The sequence below is a fragment of the Micromesistius poutassou genome (genome assembly GCF_964030765.1).
Source record: "Micromesistius poutassou genome assembly, chromosome: 6".
In the NCBI taxonomy this organism is placed as follows: domain Eukaryota; kingdom Metazoa; phylum Chordata; class Actinopteri; order Gadiformes; family Gadidae; genus Micromesistius; species Micromesistius poutassou.
This window is the reverse complement of record NC_140276.1, coordinates 13,102,380-13,120,926: the sequence shown is the minus strand read 5'-3', so window position 1 is coordinate 13,120,926 and position 18,547 is coordinate 13,102,380. Positions and strand designations below refer to the sequence as shown.

General features: G+C 46.9%; 2 protein-coding genes across 2 annotated transcripts; one reads left to right on the top strand and one right to left on the bottom strand.

Moving 5' to 3' along the window:
- Positions 1-560: 560 nt before the first annotated feature.
- ids (iduronate 2-sulfatase) lies at positions 561-9,938 on the bottom strand. The gene is made up of 13 exons (XM_084469997.1): positions 9,756-9,938; positions 9,343-9,476; positions 8,778-8,955; positions 8,236-8,324; positions 6,774-6,974; positions 6,002-6,172; positions 5,240-5,366; positions 4,386-4,559; positions 4,115-4,221; positions 3,630-3,746; positions 2,224-2,334; positions 1,842-1,967; positions 561-1,142 (listed from the first exon to the last, which is right to left on the bottom strand). The coding sequence occupies exons 1-13, from the start codon at positions 9,832-9,834 to the stop codon at positions 1,062-1,064; spliced, it is 1,695 nt and encodes a 564-aa protein (XP_084326123.1). The 5' UTR covers positions 9,835-9,938; the 3' UTR covers positions 561-1,061.
- A 697-nt stretch (positions 9,939-10,635) lies between these two features.
- Positions 10,636-18,301, top strand: dcps (decapping enzyme, scavenger). The gene is made up of 6 exons (XM_084469818.1): positions 10,636-10,862; positions 11,145-11,295; positions 11,804-11,949; positions 12,193-12,306; positions 14,795-14,905; positions 17,650-18,301. Exons 1-6 carry the CDS (start codon positions 10,662-10,664, stop codon positions 17,914-17,916), a joined length of 990 nt encoding a protein of 329 aa, XP_084325944.1. The 5' UTR covers positions 10,636-10,661; the 3' UTR covers positions 17,917-18,301.
- The last annotated feature ends 246 nt before the right edge of the window (positions 18,302-18,547 follow it).

The following is an 18,547-nucleotide window of genomic DNA, read 5'->3' as shown; positions in this document are numbered from 1 at the left end:
GAGGTGCTGATGAATGGGTGCTTAGAAATGCATGACTTTGAGGCTGATTCACGGTGGAGGGACTCAAGGTGATGCAAGAGGAGCAGAACACAGTGAATAGTTTGGTGGTGCTGGTGTTCCCTCAGGCTTCACTAGGCCGCTCTGCCAGAGAAGAAAAAAAAAAAAGTCTTCCATCTGTGGAGCGAGGCAGGAACATAGTTCATCCATAGTGTGTTTTTGGTTTTTCGGTGTAGGTTTGTAGTTGGGAGAACATGACACACAAAAATAGCCGTGTGTACGTGTGTGTCCGTGTATGTGTGTCCACGTGTGTACGTACACGTGTGTGTACGTTCCACGTGTGTGTATGTACACTTGTGCGTGTGCGCACACGAGGCTGTGTGTGTGTGTACACGTGTGTTTATACAGGTGTGTATGTGTACATGCGTGTACGCATGTGTGTATACGTGTGTGCATCAGCACCCCATCCGCCCAGCGGTTCCATTTCAGAAGCAACCCCACCACTAGAGTAGAATAAATACTAATTCATTTTGACAAAATGCAATTTGTTCCATGGGAAAAAAAAGAAGCATTTTTAATGCTAATAGCATGATTAACATTTTCAACAGCGCAACAGAATCCAGAATCCCCACGCGGGGCTAGATTATTACGAGAGCTTATGAAGTGTCAATACAAATCTGAACTCTTCTGTCGCGATGTACAAGTGGAAATATAAATATTCGATTGTAATGTTGACTGTATCTCTCCACCCCCCTCACCCCAATTTGCAGCTGAAACGGTCAACAAAGGCTAATGATGTGTGAACCATGTCCAGGTTGTAGGAACAAAGGAACCAATGGCTTCATTTGCCTGACAATGACATGAATATCAGTTTCCTCTTTAACTCTGGAACATCCCGGACGCCAGCGGCTCAGTAAAGTGCAAGTGTGGTTCCCCTCCAGGGCACCTGGTGCGCTACAGTATACAGTCCCTCATATTGCTCCCCTCTGGTACAGCCTCAAGTCCTCCAAGAGAGACGTACACATCCTCCTCTTCCTCCCCTGGTTTGTGTTCCACTCTTCATCTCAAGGCTTCTGGTGACTCTTCTTCATCCCAGCTGTGAGGTAGAGCAGCTGCAGCCTCATTCTCTCCTGCAGACTCAGGGACTAGAAGGTACAACAAAGAAACACTGATTAAAAAAATAAATAAATTAAAAAAAAAAAATCACCTGAACTAGAAGGTTTCTCAATAAAACACACCCAGCCACAAGTCAATCCATCCAGGGACGTCCTCTCTAGGGGTGGGAAAAATAATAAATTCTTTGATGCATCGCGATTCTCTCTAGAACATTTCCGTCTCGATGCAGAAAAATTTATAATCGGAAACAAATTAAATTTAAAGAAATCGCCTGCTGTTCGCCTGCTGCAGAGCGCTACAGAAAACTCCTTTCTGCCTGTGGGTTGTCTGCACAGAGAACCAACTCTATCTAATATAACATATTAGATAAGGTAATTCATCTGTTGATTGTCTTTAATGATCACCACACAAGAAGGAAGTGATTAGCAAACTGAGTAGCAAACTCAGATGTATATTTTTTTTTTTTGGAAAATCCTGCATGGAAATGTACATTAAAAAAAAATTTGTTGCATCGATAATCGTTTTAGAGTCGAATCGTTGACCTCTGAATCGGAATCATGAGGTGCCAAGAGATTCCCACCCCTAGTCCTCTCCATGAATAACGTTGCTATCGTAGCTACAACTCAGCCCCTGGAGGTGGCTGAGAGGGAAACCGTTCACGGTGCAGAGTGGTAACCATCAGCATCCAGGTCAATCAGCCGTGAGGATGTAGAGAAAGAGGCGCGGACCTGACGAAGGACGCTGGTCTTCCTCAGCATGCGTCGGTGGTCCGAGCGGCGGTACAGGTTGTGGTCCTGCAGGGGGTCGTCGGCCAGCATGTAGAGCTCTCCGGCGTGGACGTCCGTCACGTTGGTCTGGACCGGGAGAGACCAAGGAACATGTGAACAGACAGCGGATTAATACAAGAATAGACTCTTTAGAGAAATAGAGAGAAAAGAGATATCGAAAGCCAGAGTGAGATACAGAGAGCGAGAAAGCCAGAGTCAGAGCTAGAGAGAGAGAGAGAAAGCGAGAGCAATATATTATTTTGAAAGATTTCCTGTAAACATTTTTTTCCAGACGATTGTTTTTAGTTCCATCTAGATCTATAGCTATAGGCCAGCTCCCCACCTCGAACGTGTTGGGGTCAAAGCCCAGCCACAGGGTGTACCGATAGTCCCAGGACCGCAGCGAGTAGCCCATGACCTTGATGTCCTTGAGGAACGGCAGGTCGGAGTTCCACTGGGAGAAGTGACACGAGAAACAAAAGAGAGAAAACAAAGAGCGCCTGACATTAACAGTTCAGTCCGACAAAAACAAAAGTGCATCAATCACAGCAGCCAAACGCGGCGACCTTTTCCCGCGGCGGCGGCGGCGGCGGTCTCTCCGAGCATCGAACGTGCCGCACAAGCTCACCGGCAGCCTCTCTCCCCGCCGCCCTACCCCCGCAAAGCCGCTGATGAGCTGCTGTCGGCCCGCCAAACGGCTTTGTGCAGACATTTAGCCGTCGCCAGCTGTGAGCGTCACCTGCACGTTTCAATCCGCCGCCGCCGTGTCAGACAAGCGCCCGGGCGTGTAGTGCCGGGCGGGCGGACGCACGGTGGGCATCAGACGACCTCGCGGTCGGGGGGGTACCGGCGCCGCGCCGTGAGCTTGTTTCGGTGTGGAGGACGTTGCAGTGTTCCCCATCAGAGCATGTTGTTGTCCTTGTACGGGTCGGGGGGGGGGGGGGGGGGAAGGGGGCGACCAGAAAGAACCGGTCGATTTAAGTGTAGGCAGGACGGGCTACAGTTAATCTTGAACACCAGTAGGACTCGTTGGGTTTGAGTTAAGGTGTTGGAAGAGCGACAGAGACGAATGGCGACGCAGGGACCTCCGCCAGGAATCAGTAGAATGAGTCACCAGCTGTTTCTCCTGTTCTTTCAATTCCAGCTAACATTGGGATAACATCACTCTCATTTTACTGGGGGACGATATAACCTTGTGAAATACTTCCCAAGTCGGATTTTATGTGCGGTATGGGATTGTAAAAGGCATCACGTGCCCACACACTCTTACCCACCACTCACAGCCAGATCTCCCTTTTTAAGAAGACACCGCACTAGAGACTACCTGGTTCAAGAAGCACCGCATTGACACAGATAACTCAACGACCCTTAGCGACTCTCCACTCCACACCCTCGGCGCTGCTGCTCGGAACACATTCCCCTGAAGTGAACGTTAGAAACCAAATTAAAATCCATTCCTTCTTCGCACCAAGAATGGGAGAACAAATGACCCAGAAATGGTTCGTAAACATTAGGTTTCTGGATAAAAAAGGGAACGCACAGTTGTGGACAAGAGTGGAACGGTTGTAGACCCTCGTTGAACATCACTCCCAGAGTCCTTATCGTCCGCACACCGTGAACACAAACCAGAGGTGCAGAAGACCCAATCATGGCTGCCAAGACGTGGAGCTCTTTGAGGCTCTCACCAGACGTACTCCAGGGCTGAGGCTCCTGTGGACCAGGGGAAGGATCATGTCTCTATGGGGATACCTGGGGCACGTCTGCTGGCCTGGGGTACTGGCTGAAGGCGATGTCTTCGTCGTCCTTGCCCCTCTCCCGACGGCCGAAGGTGTAGGCCAGGTTGTCCCCCTCGGTGCAGAGCTCCTCCTAGAGAACGAGGAGCGGGGAGGAGAGTGAAACTAAACCGTCTGGGGGCTTTCTCGAGTGTTAGACAATCAAGTCCTCACTTGCTCTGCGCATTTCTGTTTAACATTTCAGAGGACTGGAAGTGTGCAGATGCTTTTCTTTTTGGAAGCAAACGCTCAGCTGAGACTATAAGCACACACCAGTGGATTAGACGCAGGCTATTGCAATTGCTCCAGCAGAAATTCCTTCCACGGCAATAAGGCTAGATATAAATAAACACTACCTTACTTTTGTTTCACGCTGGGGTTTTCTACACCCCCCAAAAAACAATCCTAAAGTATTTCCTTGTAACCGAAACCCCCCTCTCCCCTCCTCCCCTCCTCCGATACCTTGAAGGACACGACTGGACAGGGATCTGGAGCGTCCAGGCCAGCCATGTAGGAGACGGTGGGGAAGACGTCCACCAGCTCCACCACGTTCCTGACCACGTGCCCCGCTGGAGAGAGACCAGAACAAGTGAGGACCTGCCCCTCACCAGGCTCACACCACCACAGCATCACACCAGGCATTCAAACAGCAGAGTGTTGGCACTGAGACCGACCAAGGCATACTTGAAGCCCTGTCATTGGGTCACCCAGCAACCAATCAGTCCCATCTCACCCGTAAACGTGCGCTCCGATTGGCCGAACACGTCAAGGAAGGGGAAGATGGTACCCGCCTGGAGCCAGTCTGGGAAGAAGGTGACGCCAGGGACGTAGAACATGAGGGGAACCTGAGTGGCCACGTCAAAGTTGGAGTACTTGGCCCATTCCCCGTGTTCCCCCAGAGACCAGCCTGTCGACGGAGGGACGGTAAGGTCAGGGAGGGACGGTGTCAGGTTAGAGGACCCAGGAGGATATCTATGTTTTTTTTTTTTACATTGGGAACACTCACGAGTCACCACTTCAAAATAACAGCGTACACCCACAACCATCTCAAGGCCCCGGAACAGAAATGATCAATTCTAGAAGAAACAGGATAAATGCCTATTCTGAAGATATAACTTTGGTTTTCAAATGTCATTCCAGCTCCAGTCTCACTCCCCCCAAATTATAATGTACTGCAAGTCAAATTACAATAATTGAGTTTTCTGGGGAGAATTTGCAGTTTGCAGTAGATTTTGCCGTTTGCTGTTGATTTATAAAACACATTTTAGATGTGCCTCATTTCTATCTTTAAGAGAAAATGAGCAAGTGTGTGTGTGCGTATCTTCCATATATGTGATTTCTGGGTCACAAAGGAGAATTTGACAATTTATATGCAGCCTCACCAAACGGGTAAACTCTGTGCAGGACGCAGTGCAAGACTCATTTCCTGTCACCACACTGCCATCTAGTGGCAAGATGACGGCAGAAACGTCTCTGCCCTTCATTTAGCGCTCATTTTGCAGTGATGACAAAATAAATATGAATTGAATACAACGGCTTGGATCGCGTCGATGACCATTCAGGGCATCGCGTGTGCGTGTGTCTAACCGTGATCGGAGGAGAAGACCACCATGGTGTCGTCAGCGAGCCCCGAGTCGTCCAGGGCGCTGAGCAGCCGGCCCACCTGGGCGTCCAGGTAGGAGACGGCAGCGTAGTAGTGCTGACGGATACGCAGCTGGAGAGACGGTTCACAAAGACAACAAACAACAAGGATGACGAAGAACCAGGATGCACCATTCTGATCCACATTAAATGGTGAATGGACTGCATTCATACAGCGCTTTTCTAACCAGTGGACACTTAAAGTGCTTTACAATATTGTAACATTCACCCCATTCATCCACACGATGACGGCGGCGTCAGCCATGCAGGGCGACAGCCAGCTCGTCAGGATCAGTTAGGGTGAGGTGTCTCGCTCAGGGACACCTCGACACTCGAGCTAGGAGGAGCCGGGGATCAAACTACCAACCTTCCGGTTACCAGCCAACCCGCTCTACCTCCTGAGCCACATTAAAAGGTGACATATTATACCACCAGGTGTGAGTGTGATTAACCGTTGCAAGCCGTTTTGAAAAATTGGCCTCTTCTGACATCACAAGAGGGCGTGTCCACCGAGATGTATGACAGATGAGCAACGTTTGCTACCGTTTTACCAAGGCTTGTAACGGCTAATCACACTCACGCCTGGTGGTATAAGATGTCACCTTTAAAGCATACAGGCGGCTCTGTCGCTCCAGCTGAGCGCAGTGTTCTGGAGCAGTTCCTTCAGCCCACCAGCAGGGCGGCGCTGTGGGGAGTGGCGCCCGCTACCTGGAAGTCTTTGGGGATGGGGCCGTAGGGGAAGCTGGTGTTGAGGGCCCGCACGTCCTCCCTCAGCCGGAGGTCCATCCAAGGGTTGTAGGCCACGCTGGGGAGGTCCTGGGGGACTTCGGGGTCAGGGGCCAGGCTCATCTGGTCCAGAGGGTACAGGCTCAGGTACTCCTGGAGGACACACACACACACACACACACACCTGGCCTCATTGGTCACATCATTGAATAGGATGATCATCCTATTATCACAAACCACACTGGTGGTTGGCAATGGCCCTGATGATTTTTTTCTATTGATTAAGTGAGCCATGGAAACTGCTAATTGAGCAATAGAAGCAGTGAACCGAGGCATCTGATAGCAGAAGGATCCGGATGTTCAACAAAAGGTTCCCCATTAGACACAGTGACTGCATGAATGTGGGACACACACGCACCTTAAAATGTATGACCAATCTACGATGTTGCAACATAAGACATATCCTTAAGTTCTAGTAATAATGATAATAACAGAGCGGCTCTGTGAATCATTCTAGTGTGCCGGTGGAAAATGTCAAGTGACAATAATTAATTTAGCGTTTAATTGCGGATGTTGGCAAAAAATAAAAACGAGAAGGCCATCGACACCGGCCTTTAAATAAGAGACATGAGTGAGCTCTTAATATACAAGTACACTCAGCCCCACGTCCATTACATGACTCCTCTCTGACGTGGTTCTTCAGCGTACAAGGTCCTGTTGGGCCCTCTGTTCTGGTCCGTTGGGTTAGCGGTACCTGTGGTATCCTGAAGGGAATGTGGGGCTTGTGGAACCCCACGGCCAGGAAGAAGGGCCCGTCGTGGTCGCCGCGGCCCCGCAGCAGGCGGACGGCCTCCTCGCTGCTCTCCAGGTCAGGCAGCGTCCCGCCGGGCTGCTCCGTCACGTCCACCGCACACAGCAGGTTGGCGTGGAGACCGCCGCCCGCCCCTCTACACACCTGAGGGGGAACCACAGCGAGTCACACGTGGACTGAATCATTACAATGACCATGTGACGGCAACAGAGAGTGAGGAAGCATGGCAAGTGTAAATACCAGCTGCACAACGATGCTACAGCTATAGCCGGTGTTGTCCTCTGAAACGTCTCCGCCACGTAGGAACGTTTGTTTTTGTTTTGCCCTGTTTGTTAGGATTCACTTATCGCCAAGTACCCCGGGTTGCCAGATATGAAACAAATTTGCGCACAAACACAGCATGCTGCAGCCATGGAGGAGAGCAGACTAGATGGATCAAGTGAGATTGTATGAGAGATTCTACCCAACCTGAAAAGCGTCGTCCTCTTTCTAAAGCGCCACAACCAGAGCCGTGCAAAAACACGGGTAAATATTGTTGAATTGGAAGAGGGAGACAGCAAAGAGCCAAGAAGGATTTCAAGACTGTTGCCACATGCACATTGCGAAAAATGAATACATAGCAAAGCTGACTTTAGCTGATCAATTTACAGTCTAGGACGTCATGTTCAAACTACAATAACTGCTAGTCTCAAAATATGTTGTGCTCGTCTGACGCTTGTGTTTATTCAATTCATTCATCCCAATTCTGGGTCTGCTTTATTAAATGGTCACAGGCAGTCTGTGTGCATACTCTTGCGATAACCATCGCGTGAATTTCAATTAATTTTTCAATCAGTGGAACCCACACAAAAATAAATACCATTTAGTGAGAAATTAATGGGTGACATTTAACAATCATGAAGTCATCGTAACAATGTCATCAATTCATAATAATCACAAAATGAACCATTTTAAAGTACTTTGTTTGCTTTCCCTGCTATCACAAACACTACAGCCAAACCGGTGGAAAACAGTCTCCTTCTAGTTATGTGCACGGGGGATTAGAGCAGCCATAACCAAAACCAATCCATTCTCCACTCGCATGATCTGTGGAAGGGAGCGTCTGGGAGGGCAGTAGGCTTTAGGATAAGGAGGCATGCGACTGCTTCAGTTGCAGCGGTAATAACAGCATTAGTCCTTCCACCGCGAAGGTTGTGGAACAAAAGTGAAAACCTTTACATATTGAAGGAAAAATCAATGCTGTGCATGCATCAGAGACACAGTTTCTCACACACACACACACACACACACACACACACACACACACACACACACACACACACACACACACACACACACACACACACACACACACACACACACACACACACACACACACACACACACACACACACACGGGCCTCACCTTCTCCTTCTCATAGCGGAACGAGGGAGGGTGGTACGGAGGAACAGACCAGCTGTAGGGGTAGTCGTCCGTGTGGTTGGAGGCGATGCCTGAAAACCAGCGGCAGCAAGAGATAAACAGGAAGGAGTCGAATAAAGTAAAATGGTAAACAGACTGAATTTATACTAAGCTTTCCTAACCAGCGGCCACTCAAAGTGCTTTACAATATTGCCTCACATTCACACACCGACAGTGGTGTCAGCCACGCAGGGAGACAGCCAGCTCTTCAGGAGCAGTTAGGGGGAGTTGTCATGCTCCGGGACGACTCAACACTAAATAGGAGGAGCCGGGGATCGAACTAGCAACCTTCCGGTTACCAGCCAACCCGCTCCATCTCCTGAGCCACATGCCACCCACAAGCATTGTTCAACATGCCCAGTAAAGGGGTTGCAAACGTCTTTGACCACTAATAATAATAATCCAAATAATAATTTAGAATTCTACCATCTAAATATTGTATCCATGTTGATGAGAGGACTCCAGTAACAACAACGATGGTTCACCTGGATGAAACACCTTCCCCACAGACATGGTGGTGTACCCTTGGGATTTGAAGTACTGCGGTAGGGTGGTGTAGTTGCCGGCGGCGACCCTCCAGTAAGAGTAGAAGTCGTAGAGTCGGGTGGTGTCCGGCCTGCGGCTGGTCAGCATGGACGTACGACTAGGACCACACACCGCTTGCTGGCAAAGGACAGACAGAAATACTTGTTTGGGGGGAAAACACTTAAGACAAAGCTAAATGGTGAATGGCCTGCATTTATACTGTGCTTTTCTAACAAGTGGCCACTCAAAGCGCTTTACAATATTGCCTAACATTCATCCATTCATGCACGCATTCAGGCACGCATTCACACACTGCAAGGCCAGCCGCAAGGCGACAGTCCGCTCGTCGGGAGCAGTTAGGGTGAGGCGTCTTGCTAAGGGGAAACCTTGACACTCAGCTAGGAGGAGCCGGGGATCGGACCGGCAACCTTCCAGTTACCAGCTAACTCCTGACCTAACCTAACCTAACCTCCTGAGCCACATGCCGCCTCCAATATAAATAAGACTGGTGAGACGTCGACTGACCTGGGCGTACGCGTTCAAGAAGACCTGGCTTTTGGAAGCCAGCTGGTCGATGTTGGGGGTTTTCACCAGGGGGTCCCCATAGCAGCCCAGGGTGGTCCTGAGGTCGTCTGCCATGATAAACAGGACATTCTTCGCTGGAAACAAGAAACAAAACATTGAAGGGAGTACGTTTGAATACCACGGAGGCTCTCTATGATGTATGAACTGGATGAAATGAAGTAAACCATCCTTTAAGATATATAAATCAGAAAGATAAACATGACAAACACAGTTGAAAAGTAGAACAACTTTAACTGCATTAAAACCACTGCATGGGTGATTCTGCGAATAACATGCATTGATTGCGGATTAAGAATTCACATCATCCAACCTAACGTATTGAACACAGGTGATCCTCAAGTTCATAACTTCACCTTTAGTCTCCACGGCCGCAGGTGTCAGAGTGCAGATGATCAGAACACAAACACAACATCTCTGCAGCGATACAAACATGTTGGCTGCTGGACCGGTGGTGGAGGACGACGACGTGGAGGAGGAGGACGACGACGACGACGTGGCGTTGTGAATAATTAATTATGATACTGTGATATTTTTACTCTGAGGTGTGTGAATCAAAACGGACTTTAAATAACTTCCTGATTGTCAAGCTGTATTCCCATTGGCCGAGACTCGCAGCGCTCTGCCAATCAACGCTAATCACATTTGTCTAATCTGCTTTAATGTAATTCCAATCTTTGCTGTTGGTTTTTCATTAGGGGAGTAATCAATTACATTAAGGAAGTATAACCAATGGGAGAACCAAGATAAATTGACTCTTTTGATCATTTGATTATTCGGTATATTTTTTGTTGATTAAATCACAAACCATGAGTCATTTGTTTTGTGTTTTTTGTATATGCTTCATATAGTTGACTCGATTGGATCTATGTTCACTAGTGATTACTATCTAGTTAGTACCAGACGCTTTTATCCATAGCGACATTCTAAGCAAACTTTTACAAAAGGTTTGCTTGAAATGTCAGAATATATAACATTCTGACTACTTACAAGAAAAATACAAGAATGAAACTGTGAACGTGTCCATATTCTCCCAACTCCTTTGAAAGATCATTAGATAAATTATATATTAAGATGTATTGTCTTTTAGTGAAACAAAGAGGGCTGTTCCCTTTTCGACCTGAAGGCGTCGGTAATGTTGAATGAGGGAAGAAATACGTCACAAAGCAGAAGAAGAAGAAGAGGAGGAACACGCCCACTTCCGCTCTTTCGGCCAACCATCTGTCTGTTCATAATCTTTGTGTTGCTCTCCAGGTGTAAACATGGGAGATGCACCTCTGAAGCGGGAGAATGAAGGTGATGAACTCGGACAGAAAGCTAAAAAACAAAAAGGTGATCCTGAAGCTGAAGACCCGAGTGGAAACGGAGAGGAATACGGCGAGGAGAATATCTTATCTGCGTTTAAGACCACCGCTGTGTTGAAGGACTCTGCCCGGGAGAAGACCATCTTCCTCCATGGAAAGGTGAGGGGACTGCTATAGATGAGTGCCTCTGGGTAGAAGACCTGAATTAACTAGGGATTAATTACATTTTATGCAATCAATTACTAGAATGAATATTTATGCATTTGTTGATTGAAGCTTCCACATCCACTAATCTGGATGTGGAAGCTTCAACCAAAAAATGTGGTTTGAAGTCTCCTTAATCCTTAAATACATCTTCAATTCGTGCTTAAGGCTATACAAAGCAGGCATGCTCACACAATTGTGGCCACTAACCTAAAACGGACCTCGCCCCCCCACCAGTTGGAGGACCAGGAGGCGGTGGTCATTCTGCAGAAGACCCCCATCACAGAGGACACCGTGGCTGAGATGTTTGCTGGCTCCAGGCTGAAGCTGGAGATGAGGAACGACATCTACAGCACCTATCACCTCCAGCCTCCTGCTCACCTCAATGGTGCGGACACAGCCACCCATACACAGGGCTCGATGAATGACACAACAACATTTCAAGTTCAACTTATCTAGTGGCAGGAAGATTTAACCGAATGTTTGTCACTTAGCAAATAATGAACCTCACCAAATAGGATGACGACAAATAAGATGGGTTTTTACATTGACATTGAGTTGACGCTTTTATCCAAAGCGTCTTAACAACCATTCATTTACACATTCACACACTGACGGCAGAGTCAACCACTCAGGGTGACAGCCAGCTCATCTGGGCCAGTGAGTTAGGCTTAGGTGTCTTGCTAAGGGACACCTCGACACTCCGCTTGGAGGAGCCGGGGATCGAACTAGCAACCTTCCGGTTACCTACCTCCTACCTCCTCTACCTCCTGAGCTACTGCTGCCCCATAAACGTTTTCTATAAAGTCTCATAGACTAGAATTATTCCATTTAATAATTATTTTTGAAAAATGTAATTTTCTAATTTGTTTCTTGTTTGTTGTTGGCGTCCGCAGTGCTCAAGGCCACAGTGGTGTGCCCGGCCACAGAGAAGCACGTGAAGAAGTACCAGGTTCAGGAGAGCTTCCTGGTGGAGGAGACCGGAGAGGACTATCTCTCCATCACTCTGCCCTACATCCAGGAGAAGAGCTTTAGTCTGCAGGTCAGCTGGCGAACAGTTTCCCTTATTGCCTTCATTCAAGGTGTAGTTTGATTTGATTAGACTGTCACTGACATTGGGAACTGTACTGTACTGAATTATCTCATAATCATCTAGCTATAGTTAACTATAACATTAACTATAACATCTCATTGTTCTTAACATCACATTAAGAACAATGGTTCAATGCATGCACACATACACACACTGACTCTGACTCTGTGTTGCTGCCCTTTGCTCCACCAGTGGGTCTTCAACATCCTGGAGAAGAAGGCGGAGGCGGACCGGATCGTCTATGAAGACCCTGACCCCGACGTGGGCTTTGTTCTTCTGCCAGACTTCAAATGGGACCAAAAACAGGTGAGGAAACGACTAGGACAGAGTTTAAAGCCTATCGTATGAACTATGCTAGGTCACTTTTTGTGTTTAGGTCACTACTGCAAAAGCCCAAACATAACTGCAAAAGCTACAATACAAAGACAAAAGCTGCAACACAACTGCAAAAGCTAGGACACAAATGCAAAGGTTGAAACATAACGCAAGTTGGACAATGAAACTGACCTGCTATTATTGCCGGCTAACTATTATATTACTAACTACTACTTAACTACTATTATATACTTGAACATTATAGAATGTAGATAGCTTACCTTTGCACCTTTGCAGAGTTTTATAACATTAATTAAAATGTAGGGTTATTTTCCCTTTTGTGTGTGGATTCAACCTGCATTCTGTAAAGGTATTCTGCAGTTGGTGTTGCAAGAACATCTAATAGTTGTATGGTGCCAAAAAGCCTGACACAGCCTGACACCACCAACACGTGGTGTTATACAAGTGTATGTGCAGTACAAGAGAATCTTTACCATCTCTAGGATGGGGTAATCAACATTAGTATATGCTACACGTGAACCTCCTAAGATAGCACAATTTGATTGGTTCGCTATCTCGGGATATTGGGCAATATCCCATGATTGAGATCTCAAACTTGGGATATTGTCCAGCGTGCGTGACGGCCGTCTCGTCACACTAATAAAAACAAATAAACTGCTAATAAAAAAAAAAAAATCCTGGCAAAAAGTGTTATCTTGTTTATTTTTGGAGTGTTCACATGTAGTATATACTAAAACAATTATTCACCTCAGGCTCTGTGAATAGTGGGGAATAGGGGAATAGTGGGCTATTCCCCACTATTCCCTTCACCTTCGGCGAATAATTGTTAATTAACACATGTGGCGTTATACTATGAGCATCCAAGAAGCTGATCTCTTTCTCGGACAGGCTACTTTCATACATCCATGTTTTGGAGACGTTTGTTTTTTGAGGTTGTTCCCCAAGGCTTTAACTCTTTAAGAGAAAGTAGGTACCGGAAAAAGGTAACTGTTGCAGTTCAGCTGCACACCGTTGTTGTCAAAAACCTATATTCATGTGCTGCAGCGCACTTAAACATTGGCTGGTAGCACCGACTGTTATCGAAATGAATGATCAAAAAATATAGATAGATGTGTAATATATCAATGTAGTTTCCTACCATTGATGAATGAAGAGGCTTGTGTGAGGAGGAACCTAAATTGGAAAACCTAGTAAACCTACCTCTGCTGTTTCCTACAACATGTACAGTGACCATAAGTACGACGAAGATAACGATGTGATTGGTTGATTTATTGACAGGCTCGATGTTTGTGTACAGTCCCACTCAACTCCATGATTTTGTATTTTATTGACGTGGGAAACAATTGCAACACACAATCCTGTTCAATGTTAAAGGTCCCATGGCATGAAAATTTCACTTTTTGAGGTTTTCTAACATTAAGTTGAGTTCCCCTAGCCTCCCTATGGTCCCCCAGTAGCTAAAAATTGCATTAGGTGTAAACTGAGAAGTAGCTATCTTGCTCCGTCTTTGAAAAAAGGATTGCTGAAACGCTTTGATTTGGCTTCCAGTCCCATATGACGTCATACGGGACCAGGTTACCTCCCCTTTCTCTGCTTGGCCTGCCCAGAGAATTTGGCCCGCCAATGAGACAATGAGCTAGGACCGTGCGAGCGCCACATGTGTGTGTGTGTGTGTGTTAATACAGTGGGGCTGGGCGGCCAGCGTTCAGCAGGCAGCGGGGCTCCGACGGACAATCCTGGGCAACAATCCTTTTCTCCTCCATGTCGCGGTTCCCAATTCCTTCTCAACCAACCCGACGCAGACAACCCCGGGCAACAATCCCCTTCTCCTCCATTTCGCGGTTCAGTCTGTACTTAATATTGATGTGGAAGAACCAGAGGCGTCTGAGAACCCGACACGGTCGTTTGAGATTCATAATATCATCCGGAGGCGCAAACAGCTTTTGACCATGATAATATATATTATATTATATAGACATCTAAATATAATATGATATTTAGATATAGAGCTCCAGGACTCCCGCCGGAGCACCCGAAGTGTTCAGTGTTCCACTGTAAACACTAGCGCATGGTACCGTGGCCGCAAGCTGCTCAGGGCCACACCCCCACCCTCCACCTTGACCCGCCTCTAAAAACGGCGCATTTGTGGAGAGCTCGTTGTGGGACTGGCTCGCAGTGGCTGTAACTCTGCACCAAGGCTGAATTTCTTGAACGTCTTCAAGTACTGTATTAGGGGCCCACTAATACCTATATTAAAGCATCCATAAAATAGCATGCCATGGGACCTTTAAAAGACGATAACTTGTAAGCTATGACCTATACCGAGGTATTTCATCGAGGCACCATTAAACTGAGCCAGAGTTTGAAATGACAGCTCGCCACACATCATGTCTAGCAGTTAAACAAGTGCCTGTAACTTGTTTCCTTTTCACCTCATCCACTGAACTGCTCCTCCCAGATGCATGATCTGTACCTGATAGCCATCGTCCACCAGAGAGGCCTGAAGAGTATCAGAGAGCTCACCGCCACCCACCTGCCTCTGCTTCAGAACATCTGCACCAAGGGAAAGGTGAGCAGGGGGATGAGAACTCATGATCGTGATGGTTACTGGTTTGACTGCCTCTTGAAGAGGCCGACTATCTGATAAAACACATTCCAGCTACTCTTTTTTGGTTGGCTTAGATTGCTGGTATAAATGTGTCACTTAAAGTACAATGTGTAACAAATGTACCAAATTAAAGCCCATGTTGCAGGTTAACCGGAAGTTTCGATTAATGGGTACATAAAGCACTCAAAATAAGTATATCATTAATAAAATGTCTCCAAAATAGCGTTAAAGTCCATTTTTTGTCGTTTTTGGTAGTAACGGGTGGTTTCTACGGTAACTCGGCGATGACGTCACGTTGGGGAGACGTGGTGGAAGGTAGCCTCAGCCTAGTACTAGAACTAGGGCGTCTGGGATGAGGAAGAGGTGGCAAGAACCACAAATTACATGTATGATGGCCCACAACCGTATAATTTCGAGCCTGTCAGACGTGAGAGGGCGGATGAGGAATTGCCGAGAACTGATGTCCGTCAAAGCCGATTAAATGCATGGTCAGAGGAGAATGGGTGAAGAGTTGCTATCATTTAGCAACGCAGCAACGAGCGCTGGAGCTAGTCTATGAACAGCAGTGCATACAATAACAACACTTTTTTTTTACCGTCAGTGAATAGCACCGAGTGAAAGTCAACGTTTTCTTTATATCTAGTGACAGTGATTATGTTGTCAGTTCAGATACGTACCGGTACTTAGTCAGAAGATCTAGAAATAGAAGGCATAATGCTGGCTATGGGCTAACTTGCCCGTCCCACCTGTGAAATTCCCCCCAACGTTGTAAACACATTTCCGATTAGTTATCCCACGTTTTGATGGTAGCCTACTAGCTCCAGTAACAACATCTTTGCCTAGTGTTTATTTCTAAGCTTTTACCCAGTGTGCGAAATACCCGTCAATATTCGTTTGGTCCCATCCCCCGATTGTTGCTTAATACCGATCTGCATTCCTCAATATGCAGTAGGCCTATAACATTACAATTTCATTCATTAATATTTCATCGATGCAAGCCAAGACAGTCAGTTTATAGCCTACATGACAACACACACGTACACACTTAACCATTTTGATAAACCGATATGTATTAGCCTATCAGACACGCAATCAGTGAACTTAAAATGAGAGCCTGCAGTATGACCGATCGTGTGACATTATTTAACCATCCATCTACAGCAAATACGATCAGACAGATACATTATTGACACACAAAGCACATTCGTCCAACGCATTCGCACATTCGAGCACGGCGGGTGTGCTCTCTCTCTCTCTCTCTCTCACACGCACACGTACACAAAAATCACTCCAACTTCTCCAACTCCAAGGCTAGGCTGCTTCACTAAGACCACAATACTAAACACAATAAAGCCTCTGCCAATATGTCCTCCTCAGAAAGTTCCGTTTGTTTTGGCTTGTGAATTATCGTTCATTATTCTCTGAGTTCCCCGAGTCGACCAACTGAGATTGTCCTAAACTCTACACGACCTGACAGGACGTCAAGACGGATGGATTATAACTGAATCGATCTCAAACGTTTATAATTCAATAAACGTATTCATTTACATTTACATTCAGGAGATTTTGCAGACACTTTTATTCAAAGCGACTTACGACCATACCTTCAAAATTAAATATTCACATTCTGTTTTTGTAACTGCCATTTGTTGATTGGGCCTTTTCCCTGACTCCCTCGGGCTGGTCGGGGATCAAGCGCTCCACTGATAAGGCACCGCTACGTCTCCCCCACATTATAATTGTGATGATCAAATGAATGATCAAATCAGATAATGTTTACCTAAAGGAAAGAGTTTCCTGTGTTCTCATCAAGTAGCAGAATTCATGAGGGGATCCCTGGTCCCTTGGGACCGGTTTACCCCAGGGTCAAAGGTCAACGTTAGATAACACTAGGAACAGGGAGGGTGGCTAGACAGTTCAAGGAATAGGAGACAGAGCTTACATGATGAAGGGGAAACAACATATGGATATTTTCATCACGCATTAGGAGAGTTTCAGTTATTGTTTACTACCATCTGATTAACCAATACGATAGTTTTATTGGGGGCAGAGTCTGCCGCTGTATAAGAAGTCCTTGCTTTTGCCAATGCAAAAAGCAAGGTTTTTGTCTTCTCTTTGTGGCGCTAATAGAGACGCAGTGCGAACTCCCATCTGAGGCCTCAGGTTATTGTATGTTTGTTGTATGTTATTGTATGTTTATTACTCAAATAAATTAGCCTAATTGTTATAAGTTCGGACTCTTTAGTCTTAAACAGTTTATGCAGAAAAACGATTGACAATTGAAGCGAACACCTCAACACTCGGCTAGGAGGAACCGACTAGCAGCCTTCTAGTTCCAAGTCACCTGAGCCGAGCCAACTCTGAACATCTGCTTGAACCCTCTGTCCCTGTGTCCCTCTGTCCCCCTGTGTCCCTCTGTCCTCCTGTCCCTCTGTCCCCATGTCCCTCTGTCCCCCTGTGTCCTCCTCTGTCCCCCTCTGTCCCCCTGTGTCCCTGTGTCCCTCTGTCCCCGTGTCCCCTCTGTCCCCGTGTCCCCCTCTGTCCCCCTGTGTCCCTCTGTCCCCCTGTGTCTCTCTGTCCCTCTGTCCCCCTCTGTCCCCCTCTGTCCCTCTGTCCCCCTGTGTCCTCCTGTCCCCCTCTGTCCCCCTGTGTCCCTCTGTCCCCCTCTGTCCCTCTCTGTCCCTCTGTCCCCCTCTGTGTCCCAGGAGGCCATCCTGAAGCGCTACGGCCTTCCCGCCAGCAAGCTGCGCGTGTACCTGCACTACCAGCCGTCCTACTACCACCTCCACGTCCACTTCACGGCGCTGGGCTCCGAGGCCCCGGGCAGCGGCGTGGAGCGGGCCCACCTGCTCTCCGACGTCATCCAGAACCTCCAAGCGGACGGCGGGTACTACGGCCGCCGCAGCCTCAGCTTCCCCCTCCGCGCCGACGACGGGCTGCTCGCCAAGTTCAAGCAGGCGGGGCGCCTGTAGGAGGCGGGGTCCCGTCGTTTCCACGGAAACGCCACAAGGGGCGGTACCCAGGTTATTATTATTATTTTTTTTATAGGTGTTGTTGAAGTTTGTTTTTAGTTTTGAGTCTAAAGTCGGTTGGGGAGAACGTCACTGCTGCCATGGCAACGCATTCAATGTGTCTGCCCATCTTCACCCTCTTCCATGTTCACATTGATTGATTGATTGATTGATTGATTGATTGATTGATTGGTCATATCTGAAGATCAGCTGAGCTACTGGTCTCTGTATCACCAGCCCAGTCTGCTGTATCTGTTGACCTAGTTATGGTTCTGGAGTATTGATGTTTTTACCAATGTCTTTTTTTTACTAATTGTATTATTAAAGCGTTTTATTAATCGACTTAATAAAATATATTTTTACAAAAACATTAACAGTGCAAACTTTTTTGGCCTAGAATGTGGGGAACATTTTATTTAACATTCATATTTAATAAAATTGTTTATAGCGCAATTATTCTGAATTTGAAACTGAAGAAAGCATGTAATCTTTGTCAGGCTCCTGAGTGGATGAACAAATTATTGTTGGGTAGGTAAACATTTATAGTCCTAGCTATTAAAACGATGTAACATTGAAGATTAACGTCAAGGTA